This window comes from Carcharhinus amblyrhynchos, chromosome 2, assembly GCF_965287045.1.
Source record: "Carcharhinus amblyrhynchos chromosome 2, sCarAmb.v2.hapA, whole genome shotgun sequence".
NCBI classification, from domain to species: Eukaryota; Metazoa; Chordata; class Chondrichthyes; order Carcharhiniformes; family Carcharhinidae; genus Carcharhinus; species Carcharhinus amblyrhynchos.
Window position 1 is genome coordinate 108,647,078 of NC_137325.1, and position 26,488 is coordinate 108,673,565.

Genomic DNA, 26,488 nt, shown 5'->3' on the forward strand with positions numbered 1-26,488 from the left:
ATGAATGCCATTTACATTAATTTAGATCTGATAAATGTTATTAAAACAGCTGCTCACCAGAATCTTGTCAGGCCTTCCAACCTCATGTCACACCAGCCATTTGAAAAAGAGTGCTGTGCACAAGATGGACCTTAGTTCACTCAAGATACCAAGGTGAATGCAACATACATCATCAATCTGCCATAGCACTGCGCCACTTCTATTGCACTGAATGTCACTCGGATGGGGCAGTCTTGTTAATGCTCTCCAGTCCAACACCAAACTGATCTTTATAGACAAGACTCTGCTGTGGGCTTAGGGACCCTTCTCCCCAAAGGACCAAAGTTCACCCATGGGTGGAGCATATGGTGAGGGGCTGACAAAAGACAAGGGAGGCCTGGTGCAATGAAGGATATGCAAGCAGGGCAGGAAAGGGAGAAGGGCTGCAATAATAGGCAGATGTGTTTGAGGATGGCAAACAATGGATGGCAGAGAAAAGACTGATGGGAAGGATGCATTTCATGCAGTCCCAATAAGGCTGCATGAAATGCTCACAAAGGGGGTCAAAAGGGATATCACACGATTTAGTGGAAGAAGATGATCGCAGATTCCAGATGGGAGTAGAGATCCACATGGGGCCTGGGTTCAGCAGGAGGGTCATGTCCGCCACAACAGAGATTGGATCCAGAACATCTCCAGAAATGGTTGGAGGTAAAGGCTACCCACTTGGCTGATTGTTCCAATGCGACATCCTCAGATTTATGTTGAGGAGATGCAGAATGCTGCTAACAGCTCCACATGTTCTCTCAGAAAAGACCATAGGACTTCTGAAGATGCAATTCAGATGCCTGGACCACACAGATGGCTCTCTTCAGTACACACCAGAGAGGATTTCCTGCATAGAATCCCGAAGTACAGAACTGGCCATTCGGCCCATTGAGTCTCACAATCCCATCCAGACCCTATTCCAGTAACCCCACACATTTACCCTGCTAGCCCTCCTGACAGTAAGAGTCAATTTAGCATGGCCAATCAACCTAACCCACACACATCTTTGGATGGTGGGAGGAAACTGGTGGACAGAATCATAGAACCCCACAGTGCAGAAAGAGGCCCTTCGGCACATTGAGTCTGCACCAAACACAATCCCACCCAGGACCTATCCCCGTATCCTTACGTATCATACCCACTAATCCCTCTAACCCTAGACACTAAGGGGCAATTTCTTAGCATGGCCAATCAACCTAACCCGCACATCTTTGGACTGTGGGAGGAAACTGGAGCACCTGGAGGAAACACATGCAGACAAGGGAAGAAAGTGCAAAGTCCACACAGACAGTGACCCGAAGCCAGAATTGAACCTGGGTCCGGTGCTCTGAGGCAGCACTGTTAATTACTGTGCCACCGTGCCGCCCAAATGTAATTTGCTGTGCCCTTCACAATCTAGCTATGCATAGAGACTAAGCCCTCCCCAGAAGGATCAGAGTATGAAGTGTGAGCATGACAGAAAAAATGGTGATGATTTGAGAGAGTTCATGAGAGAATGAATGTTAATATATGTCCTTGTTAATGGATATGCAAGTATAAAAGTAGGGAGGTCTTGCTGCAGCTGTATAGGGCATTGGTGAGGCCGCAGCTGGAGTACTGTGTGCAGTTTTGGGCGCCGCACCTGCGCAAGGATATTTTGGCCCTGGAGGGAGTGCAGAGGAGGTTTACTAGGCTGATACCGGAGTTGAGGGGATTGAGCTATGAGGAGAGGCTGAATAAACTAGGCTTGTACTCGTTAGAGTTTAGAAGAATGAGGGGAGATCTCATTGAGACGTATAAGATGATGAATGGGATGGATAGGATAGAGGTGGAGAGACTCTTCCCGCTCAAAAAAGACAGTAGGACTAGGGGGCACAGCCTCAAGATAAAGGGGAGGCGGTTTAGAACGGAGTTGAGGAGGAACTTCTTCACTCAAAGGGTGGTGAATCTCTGGAATTCTCTGCCCGTTGAAGTGGTGGAGGCTGCCTCGCTAAATATTTTTAAGAAGCGGGTTGATGGGTTCTTGATAAGAGAGGGGATTAAGGGTTATGGGGAGAGGGCGGGAAAGTGGAACTGAGCCACATCAGATCAGCCATGATCTTATTGAATGGCGGGGCAGGCTCGAAGGGCTAGATGGCCTACTCCTGCTCCTATTTCTTATGTTCTTATGTTCTTATGTTATCTGTGAAGAGAGTTGCTGTTTGAGTACATGATGCCATGTTAATAGTTTGATAGTGGAGAGAGCAGAGAAAAGATTTACTCTGATAGAGCAGATGAGATAATTCATCGCTTCACGCACCACATGGTGCTTTTGGCATGGTTGCCAGCTGCACTGATCTCATTTGCAACAGCTTCCCAGGTTGGATATGTGAAGTTGATGTGCTTCCTGGAGCCATCTCCTGGGTGGAAGACATGGTCCTATGCCAAGGCTCCTCGAATCAAAGGCCTTCAGAGCATGGTGATTGAATTGGGTGGAGATTTGAGACTGCAGGCCTTCTGCCTCTGGGTTACAGACATCCTGCGCAGTCTCATGAAGACAGATGGGCTGGAGCGAGTGAAAAGAATGTGCTGGACGAGCATTTACATATGATACCCAGTCCCTCAAACCCACTAGCTGATAGCAGATGGACGAGTCTGCTCCCGACCCACCAGGTGATCTGGAGAGGTGCTCACTCATGGATAATTAATGAGGCTCCAAGCACAAAATCAGGCACGACTTCACACCTTTGCAAGCAGTGGGGTCAATGGAACTGCCTGCCACTTCCATCCTAAAAAAGAAATGGAGAATTTGCCCCAAAATGGGGCATCAGGAAGCAGGTTGTGGTTGAGTAAATGCAGCTCAATAGCACTGTCTCTGTTACTTTCTATCACTTGCTGAGTGTAACTGGTTGAGAGTACTGGGGCAGTAAGTTGGCTAGACTGGACTGTCCTACTTTTTACGGGAACAGGGCACAACTGGGCAACTTTTCACATTATTGAGTAGATGCCAGTGTTGTCTGCCACTGAGATTTTCCTCCTGTGTTTTCTAGTCTATTGTAGACTATTGATAATTATTAATTACTATCATTAGTCAGTAAATCCTTTATCATTGTATTACGCAATTGCTAACATGATAGAAGGACAAGGTGGATATTGGTCATTTTTTTCTGTCTATTTTCCCAATTACAATATTACACTCATCGTGACTTAGTATCCTACTCTCCATCTGCAAGATTATCTTTGTCAACTTTAATATTGTAGTTATAGCAAGTACTTCTCCTCAATCCCTCTCTCTGCTTTACAGGAAGTTACTGTCTTGCAAAGCACTCACTGCTGCATAAACCTAACTACATGCTCTATTTTCCACGCAACTGTACCTGATGTAAACATCTACTGATACATCATAGTATTTCAGGAAGTGATCCGGGAAATAGTGGATGCATTGATGGTCATCTTCCAAGATTCTATAGACCCTGGAACAATTCCAATGATTGGAGGGTAGTTAATGTAACCCCGCAATTTAAAAAGGAAGGTAGAGAGAAAAGGAATTATACACCAGTGGGAAATGGGAAAAATGCTAGAGTCCATCAAAAGGGAAATCACGCTCAACAAATCTACTGGAATAATTTAATTTGAGGATGTACCCATTGGAGTTGATGAGGATTAGTTACTAAATGTGGTTTGTTTGCATTTTCAGAAGGTTTTCAACAAGATCCCATATAAAAGATTAGTGTGTAAAATTAAAGCGCATGGGATTGAGGGCAGTGTATTGAAATGGATAGAAAACTGATTGTTCCTACTCTTTTGTTTGCTGTCAAACAGATCTTTTTCCCCCAAGTGGCAGGCAGTGACTAACAGGGTACTGCAGGGACCAGTGCGAGAACTCCACTTATGCACCATGTACATTAACGATTTAGATCAGGGAACTAAATGTAATATCTCCAAATTTCCAAAGTTGGGTGGGAAGGTGAGTTGTGCGGTGGATGCAGAGATGTTTCAGTGTGATTTAGACAAATTGAGCGAGTGGGCAAATGCATGGTAAATGTAGTACAATGTGAATAAATTTGCTATCCACGTTGGTAGCAAAAAAAGGTGGCAGATTAAGAGGCTATAGATTGAGAGGGGAATGTATAATGAGATGTAGATGTCCTTGTACTCCATTTGTTGAAAGCAAGAATGCAGGTGCAGCAAGCGGTGAAAAAGGCAAAAAGTATGTTGGCCTTCATAGCTAAAAGATTTAAGTATAGGGACAGGAATGTCCTGCTGCAGTTATACAGAGCCTTGGTGAGATCACACCTGGAATACTGTGTGCAGTTTTGGTCTCCTTATCTTTGGAAGGATGTTCTTGATATATCGAGGGAGTGCACCAAAGGGTTACCAGATTGACTCCTGGGATGATGGGACTGATGTGTGAAGAGAGATTGAATCGGTTTAGCAAAATGAGGAGGGATGTCATAGAAACCTATAAAGTTCTAACAGGATTAGACAGGGTGGATGCAGGAAAGATGTTCCCAATGGCAGGGGAGTCCAGAACAAAGGGTCATAATCTGAGGGTATGGGGTAAACCTTATAGGACTGAGATGAGGAGAAATTTCTTCACCCTGAGACTGGTAAGCCTGTAGAATTCTCAACCACAGAAAACAGGTGAGGGCAAAACATTGTTTGTTTTCAAGGCGTTAGATATAGCTCCTGGGGCTAAAAGGATACGGAAAGAAAGCAAGAACAGGTTACAGAAATGAATGATCAGCCAGGATTATAATGAATGGTGGAGCAGGCTTGAAGGGCCGAATGACCTACTTCTGTCCTATTTTCTATGTTTTTCACCAATCCCATATTCCTGAAGGCTTTGGGGGAACCTGAATATCTAAATATTTCTTAAATGTTGAGAGTTTCTGACTGAAACCACCCTTTCTGAAAGTGAGTTCTAGGCAGGTAGATAAAGGGTCTCAAGAACAGGCTACTTGTCTTTATTAGTCGTGGCCACCACCCTAAGTTAAAAAAAAATTCTCCTCACCTCCACTCTTCACTTCCTGGCTGTTAACTTAAATTTATGTCCCTGGTTATTGACACCTCTACTAATGGAAGAAGTGCCTTCCTATCCACCCTATGTCCCTCATAATGGTATATACCTCAGTCAGGTCCCCTCTTAACCTTCGATGTTAAGGAAAACAGGCCCAGCCCCTATCTTTCCTCCTTCCTATAACCCTCCAGACCAGGGACCGTCCTGGTAAATCTCCTTTGCACCTTCTCCAGTGCAATCACACCTTTCCTACAATATGGTGGTCAGAATGGCACTCATTTATCCAGTTATGACCTAAACAGTGTTTTATACAGTTCCAGCATGATCTCCTTGCTCTTGTATTCTATACCATAGCTAATAAAGTTAATTAGCTCATACGCTTTCTTAACCACTTTATTCTGCCTGCCCTGCCACCTTCCTGGATCTGTGGATATGCAGTCCAAGGTCCCTCTGATCTTCCGTACTTTCCAGGGTCCAGCCCTTCATCGTGTAAGCTTTTGCGTTGTTAGCCTTCTTCAAGTATTTTAACATAATACTTTTCCAGGTTAAATTCCATTTACCACTGCTCTGCCTGCCTGACCAGGCCTTTGATATCCTGCAATCCTCCTCACTCTTTACCACCCAACCAATGTTTGTGTCATTCACAAACTTCTGAAGACCATAAGACATAGAAGCAGAAGTTGGCCATACAGCCCATTGGATCTTCTCCGCCATTCAATGAGATCATGACTGATCTGACATGATAATCCTCAACTCCACTTTCCTACCTTATCCCCATTACCCTCGACTCCTTTAATGAGTAAACATCTGGCTATCTTAGCCTTGAACATTCTTAACAATCCAGCATCTACAGCCCTCTGCAGTATAGAATTCCACAGATTCACTAACTTCCAAGAAGAAATTCCTCCTCATTCTTGTCTTAAAAGGCGACCACAGTTACTCTTGAGATTATACCCTCTGGTTCTAAACTCTGCCACAAGGTGAAATAATCCTACAGCATCTACCCTATCAAGCCTCCTGAGAACCATACGTATCCGAAGAAGGTGGCCTCTCATTCTTCTAAACTCCAATGAGTACAGGCCCCACCTACTCCACCTCCCCTTATAAAAATGTCTCCATATCCAGGATCAACCAAGTCAGCAATTTTATTCCTCAGCAACAGAAAAGTCTCAGCCTCAAGTTTTTGCTAGTTTGACCAGACCAAATCATTGGAGATAGTATTTCCAAGATCTTTAAGCATATTATTGGAAATCACTTTAACCTTTAATTGATACCATTATATTGGTGTCTAACTCTGACCACAAGACTAACCACACCACCAGATTGAAATAATAGTAATGGTGAGTCTCTATCAAGTATGAAGATTTTTATAAGTAAGCTGGGACTTTTTGTTTTAAAAGACACAAAGGCACAGGAAAGTTCATTTTGAAAGTTAAGTGCTTGATCTATAAATACAGAAACTATGCTTTCTTTAAAAACTTCATTGATCTTTAGTACTGGAAGTCTGAGATCCGAGCTGGCATGAACCTCACTGACTACACCTGATCTTTATTATTTAGTGGTACATCTTTTCTAGCCATTTACTTTAGACTATAGACAGCTGAGGCTATTTCTAATACAAATTGGCCTGTATATGGAATCCAAAAACAAAAATTATCTAAAATCCAAAATACAATTTTTCCTAAGGGTTTCAGATAGAGGTTACTTAACCTGCATTTAGTTTATTAAGAAACTGACTGCCCTTCACTAAGGAAATTAGAACCACTGAATCCCTACAGTGCAGGAGGCGGCCATTCGGCCCATCAAGCCTGCACTGATTCTCCGAAACAGCATCTTATCCATGCCCAAACTTGCCCACCACTCCTCCTCCTCCTCTGGATTACTACCTGAACCACGTGCAGATGGGTATAGGGTAGATAGGATTAAAGAGATGAATGGGTGGCTCAGGGATTGGTGTGGGAGGAATGGTTTTGAATTTATGGGGCATTGGCACCAGTATTGGGGCAGGTGGGACCTGTTTGGATGGGATGGTGTTGGTCTGAACCGTGCTGGGACCAGAGTCCTGGCGAATCGTATAACTAGGACTGTAGATAGGGCTTTAAAGTAATTGGGGCGGGGGGGGGAGGGGAGGTGGGAAGGGTGCAAGGGTAGGTGAAATTACAGTGTCTAAAGTAAAAGAGAGGGTACAGGTACGGGAAGAGGTCAAGGATGTCCCAATAATAAAGGGAGTAGGGGGCATGAGAAAGGTTAGTAGCATTCCTTCAAATAGGGTACAGATAAAGGCTGGGATAAAGACATTTTATCTGAATGCACGAAGCATTCGGAACAAAGTGAATGAGCTGGTGGCGCAGATCAGCACAAATGGATATGATCTGGTGGCCATTACGGAAACGTGGTTGCAGAGTGACAGGGACTGGGAGCTGAATGTCCAGGTGTATCAAGTGTTTAGGAAGGACAGACGGGAGGAAAAAGAGGGAGGGGTAGCTCTGCTGATTAAGGATAGTATCAGGGTGGTAGTAAGGGAAGATATAGGCGCCAAAGAGCAGAACGTGGAATCGTTGTGGGTGGAGATAAGGAACAGTAAGGGGAAGAAGACGCTGGTGGGAGTGGTCTATAGGCCCCCAAATAATGACCTGGAGGTGGGGCGGGCTATAAACACGCAAATAAATGATGCGTGCAGAAATGGATCGGCGATAATTATGGGGGATTTCAATCTACATATTGATTGATTGACCCATGTTGGATGCGGTGGGCTTGAGGAAGAGTTCTTGGAATGCTGCCGGGATAGTTTCCTTGAACAGTGTGTGCTGGAGCCGACGAGGGAGCGAGCTATCTTAGGTCTGGTGTTATGTAATGAGGCAGGTAGAATTAGGGACCTTGTTGTGAGGAAACCTTTTGGGAAGAGCGGTCATTGTATGGTTGAGTTTTTGATGCAGATGGAGGATGAGAAAGTAGGATCCCGGACCTGTGTCCTCTGTTTGAACAGAGGGGAGTACGATAGGATGAAAGAGGAATTGGCAAATGTAGATTGGGGGCGCAGATTGGTCGGTAGGACTGCTGAGGAACAGTGGAGAATCTTTAAGGAGATCTTTCTTGGTGCTCAGCAGAAATTTATTCCGATGGTAAAGAAGGATCGTAGGAGAAGGGATAATCAGCCGTGGTTAACGAAGGGAATAAAGGAGAGTATTAAATTAAAAGCTGATGCTTTTAGAGTGGCTAAAAGTAGTGAGCGAGTAGAGGATTGGGAGAGGTTTAAAAATCAACAAAGAATGACAAAGAAGTTGATAAAGAAAGGAAGGATAGACTATGAAGCTAAACTAGCACTAAATATAAAAAAGGATAGTAAGAGTTTTTATAAATATATAAAAGAGGCGGCGGCTGGCTAGGGTGAACGTTGGACCCTTAGAGGATGAGAGGGGGGCTTTAGTGGTGGGGGATGAGGAAATGGCTGAGGCCTTAAATAAGTTTTTTGCTTCGATCTTCACGGAGGACACAAATAGTTTGCCAGGTATTAAAGATAGAAGGATGGTAGGAGTTGAGGGCCTGAATGCGATCACTGTCACTAGAGAGGTAGTGCTCGATAGACTAGCAGGACTGATGGTGGACAAGTCCCCAGGACCGGATGGAATGCATCCCAGGGTTCTGAAGGAAATGGCAGAGGTGATTGTGGATGCCTTAGTGATTATTTTCCAAACCTCGCTCGATTCTGGGGAAGTGCCGGAACATAAGAACAATAAGAAATAGGAGCAGGCCATCTAGCCCCTTGAGCCTGCCCCGCCATTCAATAAGATGATGGCTGATCTGAAGTGGCTCAGTTCCACTTTCCCGCTTTCTCCCCATAACCCTTAATCCCCTTGCCTACCAAAAACCTATCTACCCACATCTTAAATATATTTAGTGAGGTAGCCCCCACCACTTCAACGGGCAGAGAATTCCAGAGATTCACCACCCTTCGAGTGAAGTAGTTCCTCCTCAACTCCGTTCTAAACTGCCCCCCCTCTTATCTGGAGGCTGTGCCCTCTAGTCCTGCTGTCCTTTCTGAGCGGGAAGAACCTCTCCACATCTACCCTATCCATCCCCTTCATCATCTTCTACGTCTCAGTAAGATCCCCGCTCATCCTTCTAAACTCCAACGAGTACAAGCCCAGTCTATTCAGCATCTCTTCATTGTTCAACCCCCTCAACTCCGGTATCAGCCTAGTGAACCTCCTCTGCGCCCCCTCCAAGGCCAAAATATCCTTGCGCAAGTGCAGCGACCAAAACTGCACACGGTACTCCAGCTGCGGCCTCACCAGTGCCCTGTACAGTTGCAAGACCTCCCTACTTTTATATTCAATCCCCCTCGCTATGAAGGCCAGCATCCCATTTGCCTTCCTGATCACCTGCTTCACCTGTAGGCTGGGTTTTTGCGACTCATGCACAAGGACCCCCAAATCCCTCTGCACCGTAGCATGCTGCAGTTTTTCACCCTTTAAATAGTAGTCCCTCCTACTATTATTCCTGCCAAAGTGGATAACCTCACACTTGCCAACATTGTATTCCATCTGCCAGGTCCTCGCCCACTTGCTCAGCCTATCTCGATCCCTCTGCAGACTTTCTACACCCTCCGCACAATTTGCTTTTCCACTTATCTTTGTGTCATCAGCAAACTTCAACACCCTACACTCAGTTCCCTCCTCCAGATCATCTATATAAATGGTAAATAGCTGAGGCCCCAGCACTGATCCCTGGGGCACTCTACTAGTCACCAACCGCCAATCCGAATAGCACCAATTGACATCTACTCTCTGCCTCCTATTTGACAGCCAATCCTCTATCCACGCTAACACCTTACCCTCTACTCCATGCCCCCTAACATTCTGTAACAACCTTTTGTGCGGCACCTTATCAAATGCCTTCTGAAAAATCGAGAAACACCACATCCACCGGTTCCCCTCCTTCCACCGCACTAGACACATCCTCATAGAATTCCAATAAATTCGTCAGACACTGCTTCCCTTTAACGAATCCGTGCTGCGTCTGCTCTATCAAACAATTCTTCTCAAGATGCCTCGCTATTTCTTCTTTGATGACGGATTCAAGCATTTTTCCTACAACAGATGTTAAACTAACCGGCCGATAATTCCCTGCCTTTTGCCTGCTACCCTTTTTAAACAGTGGCGTAACATTAGCCATTTTCCAATCTTCCGGCACTTCCCCGGAATCCAGCGAGGTTTGGAAAATAATCGCTAAGGCATGCACTATCACCTCCGCCATTTCCTTCAGAACCCTGGGATACATTCCATCCGGTCCTGGGGGCTTGTCCACCATCAGTCCCACTAGTCTGTCGAGCACTACCTCTCTAGTGACAATGATCTCATTCAGGCCCTCAACTCCTACCATCCTTCTATCGTTAATACCCGGCAAACTATTTGCGTCCTCCTCCGTGAAGACCGAAGCAAAAAACTTATTCAAGGCCTCAGCCATTTCCTCATCCCCCACCACTAAATCCCCCCTCTCATTCTCTAAGGGTACAACATTCACCCTAGCCAGCCTCCTCCTCTTTATATATTTATAAAAACTCTTACTATCCTTTCTTATATTTAGCACTAGTTTAGATTCATAGTCTATCCTTCCTTATCAACTTCTTCGTCATTCTTTGTTGATTTTTAAGCCTCTCCCAATCCTCTATTTGCCCACTACTTTTAGCCACTCTAAACGCATCAGCTTTTAATTTAATACTCTCCTTTATTTCCTTCATTAACCACGGCTGATTATCCCTTCTCCTACGATCCTTCTTTACCATCGGAATAAATTTCTGCTGAACACCAAGAAAGATCTCCTTAAAGATCCTCCACTGTTCCTCAGCAGTCCTACCGACCAATCTGCGCCCCCAATCTACATTTGCCAATTCCTCTCTCATCCTATCGTACTCCCCTCTGTTCAAACAGAGGACACAAATCCGGGATCCTACTTTCTCATCCTCCGTCTGCGTCAAAAACTCCACCATACAATGATCACTCTTCCCAAGAGGATCCCTCACAACAAGGTCCCTAATTCTACCTGCCTCATTACATAACACCAGATCTAGGATAGCTCGCTCCCTCGTCGGCTCCAGATTGGAAAGATTGGAAGATTGGAAAATGGCTAATGTTACGCCACTGTTTAAAAAGGGTAGCAGGCAAAAGGCAGGAAATTATAGGCCGGTTAGTTTAACGTCTGTTGTAGGAAAAATGCTTGAATCCGTCAAAGAAGAAATAGCGAGGCACCTTGAGAAAAATTGTTTGATAGAGCAGACGCAGCACGGATTCGTTAAGGGGAAGTCGTGTCTGACAAATTTATTGGAATTCTATGAGGATGTGTCTAGTGCGGTGGACGGAGGGGAACCGGTGGATGTGGTGTTTCTCGATTTTCAGAAGGCATTTGATAAGGTGCCGCACAAAAGGTTGTTACAGAATGTTAGGGGGCATGGAGTTGGGGGCAAGGTGTTAGCGTGGATAGAGGATTGGCTGTCAAATAGGAGGCAGAGAGTAGGTGTCAATTGGTGCTATTCGGATTGGCGGTTGGTGACTAGTGGAGTGCCCCAGGGTTTGGTGCTGGGGCCTCAGCTATTTACCATTTATATAGATGATCTGGAGGAGGGAGCTGAATGTAGGGTGTCGAAATTTGCTGATGACACAAAGATAAGTGGAAAAGCAAATTGTGCGGAGGGTGTAGAAGGTCTGCAGAGGGATCTAGATAGGCTAAGCGAGTGGGCGAGGACCTGGCAGATAGAATACAATGTTGGCAAGTGTGAGGTTATCCACTTTGGCAGGAATAATAGTAGGAGGGACTACTATTTAAAGGGTGAAAAGCTGCAGCATGCTATGGTGCAGAGGGACCTGGGGGTCCTTGTGCATGAGTCACAAAAACCCAGTCTGCAGGTGATCAGGAAGGCAAATGGGATGCTGGCCTTCATAGCGAGGGGGATTGAATATAAAAGTAGGGAGGTCTTGCTGCAACCGTACAGGGCATTGGTGAGACCGCAGCTGGAGTACTGTGTGCAGTTTTGGTCGCTGCACTTGCGCAAAGATATTTTGGCCTTGGAGGGAGCGCAGAGGAGGTTCACTAGGCTGATACCGGAGTTGAGGGGGTTGAACTATGAAGAGAGGCTGAATAGACTGGGCTTGTACTTGTTGGAGTTTAAAAGGATGAGGGGGGGATCTTATTGAGACGTATAAGATGATGAAGGGGATGGATAGGGTAGATGTGGAGAGGTTCTTCCCGCTCAGAAAGGACAGCAGGACTAAAGGGCACAGCCTCAAGATAAGGGGGGGTGCTGTTTAGAACACAGTTGAGGAGGAACTTCTTCACTCAAAGGGTGGTGAATCTCTGGAATTCTCTGCCAGTTGAAGTGGTGGAGGCTACCTCGCGAAATAAAGTTAAGTCGCAGGTACATAGGTTTTTGGTAGGCAAGGGGATTAAGGGTTATGGGGATAAAGCGGGAAAGTGGAACTGAGCCACTTCAGATCAGCCATCATCTTATTGAATGGCGGGGCAGGCTCGAAGGGCTAGATGGCCTACTCCTGCTCCTATTTCTTGTGTTCTTATATTCTTAAATCACCCTATTCCCGTAACCCCGTGCACTTACCATGATCAATCCATCTAACCTGCATATCTTTGGACTGTGGGAGGAAATAGGAGTACCCAGAGAAAACCCATGCAGTCATGGGGAGAATGTGCAAACTCCACTGAGGCAGTCACCCAAGGCTGGAATCGAACCTGTTCCCTGGGGACTGACAGGCAGCAGTGCTAACAAGTAAATGGTTCAGAATTCTACTTTTGTCCAAATCCTCAATTGCCTTATTACTCAAATGGTGAGCTAGGCATTCTCAACATATTTAATATTTTGTGATAAACCTATTTTCAACTTTAGGAATAAAATTGCATCAAGTTATTATGCTTAAATACAATGAGTTTGTAATCCGAAGGAAAAAAAATTGCTTAATTGCACTGCTCTGTTTATTTTGCAAATGAACTTGAGCAGAAACTTGAACCACAATACTTTGAAAAACTAGTGTAATTTTAAATGCAACTTACACCCAGATTGCCAATTGAAGTCTAAGTGGAAACTCTATTCTCATATTCAAAATAAAGCTTTATTTGTATAAAAATTAAGCTTTATATAATTCACAATAGCATAAATAAGCTTACCAATGCAGTTCATTATCTACATCTGAAAATTCTTCCACAATGAGAGATTGTTTTTACCCAATTATATTTACATAATTTAATCAAGAGCTTCATCATGGTCCATGAACACATGATTTGTATACTTTAGATTGGTTTTGCTTTCATTTTTCCTTATACCTCAAACAATAGCTTACTTTGGCACAATTCAAAAATGCATAATTCACATACTATTATTGTTTTCTCTTTCATCTGTTACTCTGTGGAAAACCATTAACTCAGCATGATGATTATTGACCTTGAATCTTGCAGACTAGAATGTAGATGAAAAGAGACCATGAGTGAAGGGTTAAAGTGTAGAGAAAGAAACAAAGCTAGGATAGCGCAACATGAGTAGAATAGCTGAGGAATGGAAGAGGACACAAAAAGATGACACATTACGATGAAAGAGGAATAAAAGATCTGTTTCAGTATGAACTCACAATTCCTTATATCCATCTTAAAATAAGGATTTTATTCTGTTGTACGTACAATGTATTCTGTACTTGCAGATTAACTATATACATAAAATAGTTTAGCACTACAAAGATAATGCTTCTATCATATTGAGCAGTTTAACACCTGACTTAACTGAGAAATGCAGCTAGACATCATTTATTTACCACTGTATTTTGGCAGGTTTATTGTTTGAGATCTGGTACAATATTACTATCTTCATTTATTCAATCATTCCAGGAAAGAAAGCAGAAGAATAATTTCACAGTTTCTCTGGCCAACCAGACTGCTTTACTTTGCTTTACACTGTAGTATCATAGCAAAAACATGAGTAAATTTGATGAAACAGCCAACTTCAAATTTAAGTACAAACCAACCAAAACCCCTATTATTTGTCCTGATGTTTATGTTTAATTCCAATTAATGCCTGTCTGTTATGATTCAGGATCTTGGCATAAATTGTATGGATTACAGACAAAAATTTTTTTCATCATCAACTAAGTAAAGCAGCATAATGGTTGAGAAAAAAAATGCATAATCCATTTTCAGCTAACTAAAAAGATACTTAATTAGTTGTAATAACTACAATTGATATAATTATGAACTGCAGACTTAATAGCCACAAATTAGTTCATTTCATAAATTTTAGATATATTTTTGCACAGATCTGAACTTTCCTTTCATAACTTCAGATAAAGTGATAAATAATTTCAACATTAAGGAAAGTCAAGAGTCTCAAAACACTACATTAGGATATTACATTTAGGCAGCTTAGTCAACTCAATCATCATAAGAAGCCTCATCAAATAGCAATTTCAGAATAATATTCCTTCAGAATCTAATACTGATTATGAAAGCAAATAGCTGCAGATTATTTCATTTTTCTCACTTCATGATGGTATAGCCATTAGCTACATCCTGCTATTTTGCAATGGCTAAACTCCATTAGTAACTGCAGCATCCAATGTTAGCACAGCATGCAAAACTTCATCACACACAGATCACAAAGCAGCTGCATACCATCACATTCGCCCACCTGGCCCATTTAATGAAGTAAGGCAAATGGTTGAGCAGATTGAATGTGTAAAAGGAATATCGGGTAATCTCTGTCACTGTCCATGTGACCAAGAAAAGAACGACGCTTTCCTCATTCTGTATCTGCAGATTATTCCATGAAAAAAAGGCAAGATCAGAAACAAAACCTAATATCATTTACATGATTTAAGTCCTAGAGTTAGAAGTGTATTTGATTTCCTCTTCCTACTGTGCTCAGAGAAACACTTAAGCACAAATTAGACCACCACAAATACCTTGCAATGACAAATTAATAACATTTAACATAGAGTTATATACATGATCTTTCCACATAAATGTAATGAAATAATGCTATGTGGAAGTAATGTCAATACTGCTGAAATAGTTCTAGGTAAAAACAAATTTGTATTGTAGAATTCAGATTTGTTATAAATTACCAACTGATAAAACCAATGGGCATTTATATATGTAGTTACAGTTTATCATTTACAGGATGTGGGTGTTGCTAACTAGGCCAGTATTTATTACCCATCTCTCTCCATGTCAATCTTAACAACGCCTTAGTGGAGTATACATTAACTCCAATTACACTGTACATGTAGATCGGTGCTTTTCAACTGAAAATGCGTGATGGACAATTGGGACTAGCTTGGTAGTAAAAACTGGGTGGCATGGACAAGTTGGGCCAAAGGGCCTGTTTCCATGCCTAAACCTCTGACTCTAACATGCAAATTACACCTATAACTAAACTGTAGAATTTCACTGCAGATTCTGCAAAGGTTGCAAAATCACACTCTGATTTGTAATTCAGCTATTTGTCCAATGTGCTGTGTGGCCTTTGAAATATAGTGGCAACTATTATTCTCTGTAAAAATGAAATAATGCTTTGCTACCTAGAATGTACCCTAGCTAAATTCTTAATTTCTGAATGCAAATTTACAAGCTGCAGAAGTATTTTAATAGATATTTTCTGGCACTGCTAATTTGTTTCCTAGCATTCGGATTTCAGTGTCACCCTCTTGTCTATTCTGGCAAGCAACCTATTTACAGGTTTCTGCCTATGTAAGAACACAGCAGACAGATTCTCCCTCCAAGAACCCCATGCTCAAATTCCTACACAGCTGAGAACAAGAACTCAAAACATTAAGACAGTTGAACAGTACATTATGCCAACACACTGCACATTCACAATTATTTAATTGAAACAAATCATCAAAATTGAGTTCAACAGTTTGCTTTCATTTCTTTCCACCAAGAGTTTTTTTTCCTAACTTCAAGAAACAATCAAGATGATAATTCACTCGCAGTAGTTTGCAACACCACAAGTAGTGTCAGCATACAGTAAATAAATCAGGTCATTTCTATATTACTAGCATGCACTAATCTTCTTTAGTATAAAAATGTCAGCTTACTCCACTAGTAAAATTGTCACATTTGAATCAAAGCAGTATTTCAGTGCAGTATTAAAGACCAGCTGCATCGTCAGAAATGCTCTCTTTTAAACACAATTCCACCTGCTTATTTGGGCAGATATAAATGAGTCCATGGAATTATTCAAAATAGGGGCAAGGGAAATCTGTGTCCTAGCTAAACATCTCCTCCTTCAACCAACACTACGACAAAAAATAATTGATTTGAAGAGATTTTCCAAGAACATAAGGAAATAGATTTAAAGTAACTGGTAAAAGAAGCAAAAACGGCATGAGAAAATACTCTTTCCATATAACCAGTAATTAAGGGCTGGAATGCACTACCCGAGTATGGTAGATACAGTTTCAATCGAAGTGTTCAAAAGACGTATCTAAAAATGTGCAGAGTTTTGGAGAGAAGGCAGGAGAATGGCACTAGGTGAATTGTTCATTTGGAGAGTCAGTGCAGACATTATGGCTGAATCGTCTCCTTCTGCATTGTAAGAATTGTGATTTCATGATTCTACTTGGTTTTTGTGGGCTTGTTGTATGAACATCGTTTGCTACATTTGCCTAAAGCAAAGTTCACCTCAAAAATAGTTCATTAGGATGCCCTGATGGTGCAATAAATGGGCAAGTTATTTCCTTTACAACCGGCTAAGGTGTCTCATTAACATGGTGGGTGGAATTTTCCAATCACACCCACCCCAGGATCACAAATTCCAGCCAGAGGTTCATGTATCTTTAAATGGTCTGTCAAATTGTCATCCTGACCATGATGATTTCTGCAACAGGAGGGACTGGAAAATTTACCTTTGTGTTTCTTCTGTTATTGGCAAAATCATCCAAAAGGATCCTCTTTGGCATTTCAATAAAATTCCAATTTGAACACATTTTTAAAGTTATATATGTAATGTTTGAAACCTGCAGTACTTGTTAGGTTTGATAGCCCCATGCATCCCAGGATACCGAAGACTTAAAACACACACATTTAAAGCAGCCTACCTTTAGCATTGTGAGCAGTGCCATACGCTTCTTAAGGTTTTTTAACTATCATTTTAAGCTTAAACAGCAGACAATGGAGCTAACTGTACAGTCTGTGATAATCAACAGTGTTAGCACCCCAGATATTATGATTTACCAGGTAACTACAGAACTGCATGTTGGGGCCAAGGTTAGGATTTACATAGACAGTTAGCAGAAGTAGGGTTATACCACCAGGAATCCGGATTAGGAAGGGGACAGCAGGCTAAAACAAAATTTGTATTACTAATTTTATATGCAGTTTTCTTCCACCCATACAATAGCAATACTACCAGCAGCTTAGGGAAGATGAGCAAGGGCTTCAGAATTCATCAAAATATTGAATTAAACTTACCGGTCTTATACTGTGGATAACAAACCACACCATGAAAATTCTGGACATGACTTGGACCCCAGTAACGAGCACCGAAGTTCGTACTATCCCTTCAGAAAAAAAGAATTTACTCTGCAATTAATAAAAAAATTCCACATTTAATACTGTGCTCAATCGATCAATTACTCACCAACAGCACAGTGGACAATCTGTGGAGTATTAAAAGGAAGAAAAAATGAGCTATTGTAAACAAAAATTTACATTGCTAATTATATAATCAATAATTTTCACAAATGCAATAATAACAGCAAGTCAGTCTTTTACCTCTAGTAATGCAAACGTCTGGAAAAATTTTAGTGTCTTTTGTATGCTTCTGTATAGTCCCTTGTGTGTTCTTTTCTGGTAAGAAAATCGGATCATAGCCACAGCTAGTACCAGCCACCTTGAGACAGAAATAAACTAATGTAAATGTACACCAGAGGCAAATTGAGAAAAATGCAGTAATTTTATCATAAGCAGTCAATTCAGACAATTCAGCTCTGAAAGAAGTAATACCATGTTACAATATAAAAATAATGAAATGTGCATGCAATGAGAGAGTAATAAATAAAAAATATACAGAAAATACTGACAGCACAGGGCAGATTGACGAACATAACCTCCAGTTGGTGTTGACATCAGGAAGCATTGCTTCACACAAAGGGTACTGGAAATCAAACTCCAACTCCCACTCCCCGCCTTGACCTGTGCAAAAAGCTAGCGAGGCTGGATCAGTTGAATAAAAAAGTATTAAAGGGATATGAAATAAAAACAGGTAAATGTAATTAAGGTACTGGCCAGCCATGAGCTAACTGAATTGCAGAATGGGCATTCTTTGAAATTAATAAGAAACAACAATGTCTCCATGAAAAAACAACATACTCCCATCTATAAAATAATCAAATAACTATTGCTTACCCTCAGAATAACTGACCATTTTCAGAAATCTCTGTTGTAAATAGCTACTTGATCAAATTGTTAAAGCAACAACCTGTTCAATGTGACTTCGCACAACAATGAAAATTAGATGTTTTTCTCAGTTGACAGAAAGAACTGTTAAATGTTGCTTGTAAATATTCACCAGTACTGATTTTTAATTTGCTGCCAGATGAACATAAAGTTTAAACTGCTATTGTGGGCAATGTTCTTTCTACTATTTCAAAGTCACCTCCTCACAATAAACCAGAAAGAACATGAATATTGGGGTAAAAAGACATTTTGTCAAAGCTTCTCGTCTTGCACTCAATCAGGACAATCGCAAGAATACCGATGCTGGGGAAACGTGAACTTTATACTTTGAGAAGAGAATGGTGATTGGTAGGCAAGTGGACTATGGTAGAGGCGTTGCCATGGAAGATACACCAGTTAATGGTGAATGCTTGGCAGTAAAACTGTCATTGTTTGGAAATTTAAATCAGGCAGCTCAACTGCAGGTGGCACAGTGGTTAGCACCGCTGACTCACAGCACCAGGGTCCCAGGTTCAATTCCGGCCTTGGGTCATTGTCTGTGTGGAGTTTGCACATTCTCCCTGTGTGGGTTTCCTCTGGGTGCTCTGGTTTCCTTCCAGAGTCCAAAAACATGCAGGTTAGGTTGATTGGCCATGTTAGGAATATTATTTCAAGGGTGAAAAGCTGCAGCATGCCACTGTGCAGAGGGACCTGGGGGTCCTTGTACATGAATCGCAAAAACTCAGTTTTCAGGTGCAGCAGGTGATCAAGAAGGTGAATGGAATGTTAGCCTTTATCGCGAGGGGGATAGAATATAAAAGCAGGGAGGTCTTGTTGCAACTGTACAAGGCACTGGTGAGGCCGCAACTGGAGAGCTTTGTGCAGTTTTGGTCCCCTCATTTGCCAAAGGATATACTGGCCTTGGAGGGAGTACAGAGAAGGTTCACGAGGCTGATACTGGAGATGAGGGGGTTAGCTTATGAGGAGAGATTAAATAGACTGGGCCTGTACTCGTTGGAGTTTAGAAGGCTGTGGGGGGGGGGGGTGGGATCTTATAGAGATTTACAAGATAATGAAGAGGCTAGGTAGGGTAGAGGTAGAGAGATTCTTTCCGCTTAGAAAGGAAAACAGAACTAGAGGGCACAGCCTCAAAATAGGGGCGGGGGGGGTGCAGTTTAGAACAGAGTTGAGGAGGAACTTCTTCACTCAAAGGGTGGTGAATCTCTGGAATTCTCTGCCCATTGAAGTGGTGGAGCCTACCTCGTTGAATATATTTAAATCACGGGTAGGTAGATTTCTGATAGGCAAGGGAATTAAGGGTTATGGGGAGAAAGCGGGAAAGTGGAACTGATCCACTGCAGATCAGCCACGATCATACTGAATGGCGGGGCAGGCTCAAAGGGCGAGATGGCCTACTCCTGCCCCTATTTCTTATGTTCTTATGTTAAATTGCTCTTTAGTATAAGGGGGATTAGCAGGGTAAATATATCAGATTACAGGGATAGAGCCTGGGTGGGATTATTGTTGGTGCAGGTTCGATGCGCTGAATGGCCTCCTTCTGCACTGTAGGCATTCTATGATTCTATTCTACGAATTCTGATTGGTCAAAGAATGAAACGGCGAATGGCTATTACTTATCGCAATGTGTGTACGTATTCTTTCTGGCTGCAAAGAATAGGTCCTTGTGTATGAATATGTGAAGCTTCCTGTAGATCCAAATGTGCCACTCTGCAAGCTTGACTGAATTGCATCTAATTTTGGACACTGTTTTGAGTTTTACAAGAACAGGCTGGTTAGGTACGATATGTATTCAACTATTACAAAAATATTGTTTGATACAATTCCTTAGTCTTTGGGATTTACAGCCTACAAATGCTGCCTTGATGTTAAGGGTGACAGTCTCACCTCACCTTTGGAGTTCAGCTCTTTTCTGAATGTGTGGACTCAGGCTGTAATGAGGTCAAGAGTGGAGTGGCCTTGGTGGAATTCAGTCTGAGCAACAGTGAGCAGTTTTTTACAGAGAAAATGTGGCTTGATCAAACTGTTTAAAAACCCCTTTCATGACTCTGCTGATGATTGAGAGCAGGATGACAGGCAGTAATTAGCCCAGTTGGATTTATCCTGCTTTTTTGTGGACTGGAAATACCAGACAATTTTCCCCATTGCTAGTTAGATACCAGTGTTGGAGCTGTACTGGAACAGCTTGGCAATGGATGTGTGTAGTTATGCAGTACAAGTCTTCAGTAACAGAGAAATGTTGTCAAAGGTATTTGCATTGTCCAGCGCCTTCAGCTGTTTCTAGTGATTTTGCCACGATGCTACCAACACCCTATAAGCCATTCAGGCCTTTGAGCCTGCTCTGCTATTCAACATCGTTGTTGATCCTCTCCTTCAGACTATATCTTGTCAAATCATCCCCATCACTTAATTTCCTTATTATCCAAAAATCTTTGAACTATTTTGAATATACTCCAGGACAAAGCACCCACAGCTCTCTTGGGGTATTGAATTCCAAAAATTCACTGCTGTTTTTGTGAAGAAAATTTTCTTCATTCAGTTCTTTACTCTAAGACTAGGATACCCAGTACTAGACTCCACATCCAGGGAAGTTTCCTCCCAGCATCAAACCTACCGAGCCCCTTAAGAATTTTATATGTTTCAATGAGATCACCTCTCATTCCTGTAAACTCTAGAGGACATGAGCCTAGTCAACTCCATCTTTCATCAGAAAACAAATTATCAGAAGATGTAAATAATGTAACTTATTTTTGTACAATTGAAGATGCTTTCCAGATAGTTGTGATCCCCAAATAGGTCAATAGCTTTTAAAAAGATATTTGAATTCCCAGTAACTGACCTAAAGGAATTGCATAAGATTTCAAATTTTAAGGCTTTTACTGTAACAAAAAAATTGACTAAGCATTACTAATTTCTAGACAAATAATATTCTAAACTACAGAAAATATAATTTTTATTATTGTCTTAATGCGACCAATAATCCCACACCACAGAAACAACTTTATAGCACATTTTCCACAGCATTACAGTCTTCACAAGTAGCCTAAAGTCATTCCCAATTTCCAGTGAGTTCACAACTCCCTTTTTTGCCAAGCTTAACTTTCCAGCAACCGTTGAAAATCCTCTCTCATCTTCTGAACATTGCTGACCCATCTTTCAACAGTAAAGCTCCTTCCTTCTTCCAGCGGCCTTAAATCACTACAGGTTCCTTTTCTTCAACCAGCAGATAAGCTTTCTGTCTGGTAATTAACAAGGAAAACAGTCGTTTTCCCTTGCAATTACAATGGCGGCTATTCCCTGTCCTCGTCTTGCTCTTTCTTTGCCCAAGAGTTTTCAATCAGACTGTGTGGGAATCTGTAAACCCAATTGGTCTCTTAAACTGAATACCAGCTTCCAATAATAGGCTGCATCATGGATGATTTATTACCTCCACTTCAGATATTGGTCTGGTTTTAACCGTTGACTTCCAAGGAGCTACAAGCTACACAAAACTCAAAGCTGCTTAGCCAAACATTAACCCATCTTGCTTGTTTGCTAGGCCCTAACTGCATTCACAAAGATAAACTCAAAACAAAAAAAAATCCACCAATTTTCATGATAATGTGACTTACATGACTTGTTCTCAGGTAGAAATGCAAATGGCCACCTTTTGATTCGAGAACTGACGAGAAATTATTGAAATATTTAATTACTAACAAGTTGAAACATAAAACCGTTATTTATCCAAAAATGTCAATATATTGATATTTTAAAAGAAAGTATGGATATTGTTTGGGTGGACAGAAGGATGTGGTTTTACTTTCAACCTGATTTCTACATTGCAAGCCAATTTGTGAACTTTTGGACATCAGAATAGATGCTACAATGTCTTGCAAGTTCAAATCTTCTGCACAAATATTTTCAGATGTTTCTTTTGCCTTCCATCAATAAAACACATTTAGTCTGATGTTCCAGTGATGCACAGTAATTAAATCTGCTCGACTTCTGATGCTGCCATCAAAAAAAAAGGGCAGATTGCTTCGTTCCCATGTTCTGCCAATATATGAACCTCAGGTGTGACCAATAGGACATCCCAATTTAATTTCCCTTACCTTCAGCAAAAAATATCAGTATGATAGAATAGACACATAGCATGGTTGCTGTACTGAAGTAGGCAACAGCATAGAATGAGACCATTCAAACTCATTGAGCCCATGCTGGCTGTGCAAAAGCAATTTAGTTAGTCCCAGAGCCCTGTAATTTTCCCCATCAGGTGTTTATCCTATTCACTTTTGAAAACCATGACTGTAAATGTCTTCAACATCCTTTCAAGCAGTGCACTGCAGATCATTCCTGGAACCATTCTTGTAAATCTTTTTTGCTCCCTCACTGAAGTCTCCATACCATTCTTAAAGTGTGTATACGGAATTAGGTGCAAAATACCAGTTGAAGCCAAGTCAATGCTACATAAAGGTTCATCATATTATTCTTCGGCTAACACATGCCACTGCTTGGACTGACAAAGAGCAAAGTGGGGGTTATACAAGCATCTTTCTACTCCAATTCTAAATATCAGAAGTCCAATGATGAATGAAACTCTCATTTTAAAAAAAATCCCTCTATTTGCTTTAACAGGAGCTGCTGTTCAGCCAAATGATTGGATCCTGGAAATCAGTTCCACAGGCACTTATCCATTTGCAGCATGATAATCTGGTTGTAAAAATAATTGAGGGAAGTTCAATCCGTTCTCCCACCATACCTTTGGGTAGAATGGGTTAAAAATGAGAAAACTTTTGAAACCACCTCGAATACATTTATTTCCATTTTAAACACAGCACATTTGATGGCCTCTGAATATCCAATGCTGGAGGTCCATAATTATAATAACTGTTAATGAGATCATATTCCAATTTGGCAGCTATTTGATGAGAATCCCCCAGGATCAGTAACTTGACATTTAAAGGGAGATCAGAACAGTTAGATCCAGCAGGCAAATGCTTTTTGGCTCAGGAAAAGCAGGAACGCTTTCCCCCACCCTAGCCCTTCATGCAAATTTTCTGTAATGTACTGACCTCCTCCTCTGCAATCTACCTCCATCCTTGACATGCTTCATCCTTCTTTCTCTCTGTCTTTGCTGCTGTACTTAGAACATGAACCCCATGACACCCTTCAATCCCACAACCTTCCAAAATATTTTCCAATGGCCAAGAACTATTCCCAGCATATTGTAGCTGCAGACTTCCTCATTTGGCAGTCAGCCAAGAAGCAAAAAGGATAGCATTCCTGCCATTAATTTCAACAGGGCACCCCAATGTTCCTAGCTTTCCCTTCACAAATACGTATCCCTACTTTCTCCACACCTTCCCAAAATATCAGTGCCATTTTGCCAGAATTCTCTGACCCTGTCATAGGTCACCTAAGAACTAATGGATTTTGTTGCAGGTTCCCGGTTGTTGCAGGTTCCGGGGTTCAAATGCTTCAGTCGGAGTAGAGAAGGAGGTAGAAGGAAGGGGGGGAGGGGTAGCATTATTAGTCAAGGATTGTATCACAATGTCAGAGAAGAAGTTTGATGAGGACTTGTCTGTTGAGGTAGTATGGGCTGAGACTAGAAATAGGAGAGGAGAGGTCACCCTGTTGGGAGTCTTTTATAGACCTCCTAAAAGTTCTAGAGAGGTTGAGGAATGGATTGCGGAGACAATCCTGGATAGGAGTGAAAGTAATAGGGTAATTGTTATGGGGGACTTTAACTTTACTAATATTGATTGGAATAGCTATAGGTCTAGCTCATTAGAGGGGTCAGTTTTTGCACAAAGCGTGCAGGAAGGTTTTTTGACTCAGTATGTAGATAGACCAACTAGAGGTGAGGCTATATTGGATTTGGTGCTGGGAAATGAGCCAGACCAGGTGTTAGACTTGGAAGTTGGTGTGCATTTTGGTGATAGTGACCACAATTCGGTTACGTTCACCTTAGTGATGAAAAGGGATAGCCTGGAACCTCGGGACAGTAGTTTTAGCTGGGGGAACGGTAATTATGAGGCTATTAGGAGAGAATTAGGAAGCATAGGTTGGACTAGGAGACTACAGGGGCTGGGAACGTCCGAAATGTGGAGTTTTTTCAAGGAGCAGCTACTGTGAGTCCTTGATTTGTATGTCCCTGTCAGGCAAGGAGGAAATGGTCGAGCAAGGGAACCGTGGTGCACTAAAACAGTTGTTTCGCTGGTTAAAAGGAGAAAGGAGGCTTATGTCAGGATGAGACTTGAGGGCTCAGGTAGTGCACTGGAAAGCTTTAGATTGGCTAGGAGGGAGTTAAAGAGTGAGTTAAGAAGAGCTAAAAGAGGACACGAGAAGTCTTTGGCTGATAGGATTAAGGAGAATCCTAAGGCGTTCTATAGATATGTTAAGAACAGAAGATTGGTTAGGGCAAGATTAGGGCCAGTTAGAGACAGCAGTGGGAAGTTATGTGTGGAACCGGAAGAGATTGGAGAGGCATTGAACCAATATTTCTCTTCGGTATTCACGGGAGACATAACTGTAGCTGTGGAGAACACTGGGTTACAGGGTTGTAAACTGGACAGTATTGCAGTTGAGAAGGAGCATGTGCTAGATATTCTTGAGGGTTTGAAAATAGATAAGTCTCCTGGGCCGGATGGGATTTACCCTAGGATTCTCTGGGAGGCAAGAGAGGCGATTGCAGAGCCTCTGGCTCTGATTTTCAGGTCGTTGTTGGTCACAGGTATAGTGCCAGAGGATTGGAGGATAGCGAATGTTGTCCCATTGTTTAAGAAGGGGAACAGAGACTTCCCCAGGAATTATAGACCGGTGAGTCTTTCTTCTGTTGTGGGCAAGGTTTTAGAAAAAATTATTAGGGATAGGATTTATAGTTATTTAAAGAGTAATGTATTGATTGGAGATAGTCAGCACGGTTTTGTGAAGGATAGGTCGTGCCTTACTAACCTTATTGAGTTTTTTGAGAAAGTGACCAAAGAGGTGGATGGGGGTAAGGCAGTTGACGTGGTATATATGGACTTTAGTAAGGCGTTTGATAAGGTTCACCATGGAAGGCTTCTGCAGAAAATGCAGATGTATGGGATTGGGGGTGATTTAGTTAATTGGATCAGGAATTGGCTAGCAGATAGGAGACAGAGGGTGGTGATTGATGGAAAGTATTCGTCATGGAGTTCGGTTACAAGTGGTGTGCCTCAGCGATCTGTTTTGGGGCCACTGCTGTTTGTAATTTTTATAAATGATCTGGATGAGGGTATAGTTGGGTGGATCAGTAAATTTGCTGATGACACCAAAGTCGGAGGAGTGGTAGATAGTGAAGAGGGGTATCATAGTTTACAGAGAGACTTGGACAAGTTGCAGAGCTGGGCCGAGAGGTGGCAGATGGAGTTTAATGCGGAAAAGTGTGAGGTAATTCACTTTGGCAGGAATAACAGATGTGTAGAGTATAGGGCTAACGGTAGGACTCTGAATAGTGTTGATGAACAGAGGGATCTAGGTGTATGTGTACATAGATCCCTGAAAGTTGGGAATCAAGTAGATAAGGTAGTTAGGAAGGCATACGGTGTCTTGGCGTTTATTGGTAGGGGGATTGAATTTAGGAGCCGCAACGTCATGTTGCAACTGTACAAAACTCTGGTGCGTCCGCACTTGGAGTATTGTGTGCAGTTCTGGTCCCCACATTATAGGAAGGATGTGGAGGCATTGGAGAGGGTGCAGAGGAGGTTTACCAGGATGTTGCCTGGTATGGAGGGAAGGTCCTATGAGGAGAGACTGAGGGATTTGGGGTTGTTTTTGTTAGAAAGAAGGCGGCTAAGAGGGGACCTTATTGAAACATATAAGATGATTAGAGGTTTAGATAGGGTGGACAGTGTTAGCCTTTTTCCTCGGATGGAGAAAGCTAGCACGAGGGGGCATAACTTTAAATTAAGGGGTGGTAGATATAGGACGGATGTCAGAGGTAGGTTCTTTACCCAGAGGGTGGTGAGGGATTGGAATGCCCTGCCTGCTGCAGTTGTAGATGCGCCTAGTTTGGGGGCGTTTAAGAGATCC

At 42.1% G+C, this 26,488-nt stretch overlaps 1 protein-coding gene across 2 annotated transcripts in view; it reads right to left on the reverse strand.

Moving 5' to 3' along the window:
* Positions 1-26,488, reverse strand: part of hacd1 (3-hydroxyacyl-CoA dehydratase 1) — a 79,104-nt gene that overhangs the window by 35,285 nt on the left and 17,331 nt on the right. The window contains exons 2-6 of one of the 2 annotated variants that reach the window (XM_080210865.1): positions 17,774-17,891; positions 17,640-17,658; positions 17,471-17,559; positions 14,669-14,806; positions 13,385-13,466 (exon numbers count right to left, since the gene is read on the reverse strand). In XM_080210865.1, coding sequence (XP_080066991.1) covers positions 13,385-13,466; positions 14,669-14,806; positions 17,471-17,559; positions 17,640-17,658; positions 17,774-17,891 — 446 coding nt within the window. The remainder of the gene's footprint in view (positions 1-13,384; positions 13,467-14,668; positions 14,807-17,470; positions 17,560-17,639; positions 17,659-17,773; positions 17,892-26,488) is intronic. The other variant, XM_080210858.1, reaches the window with a different exon arrangement.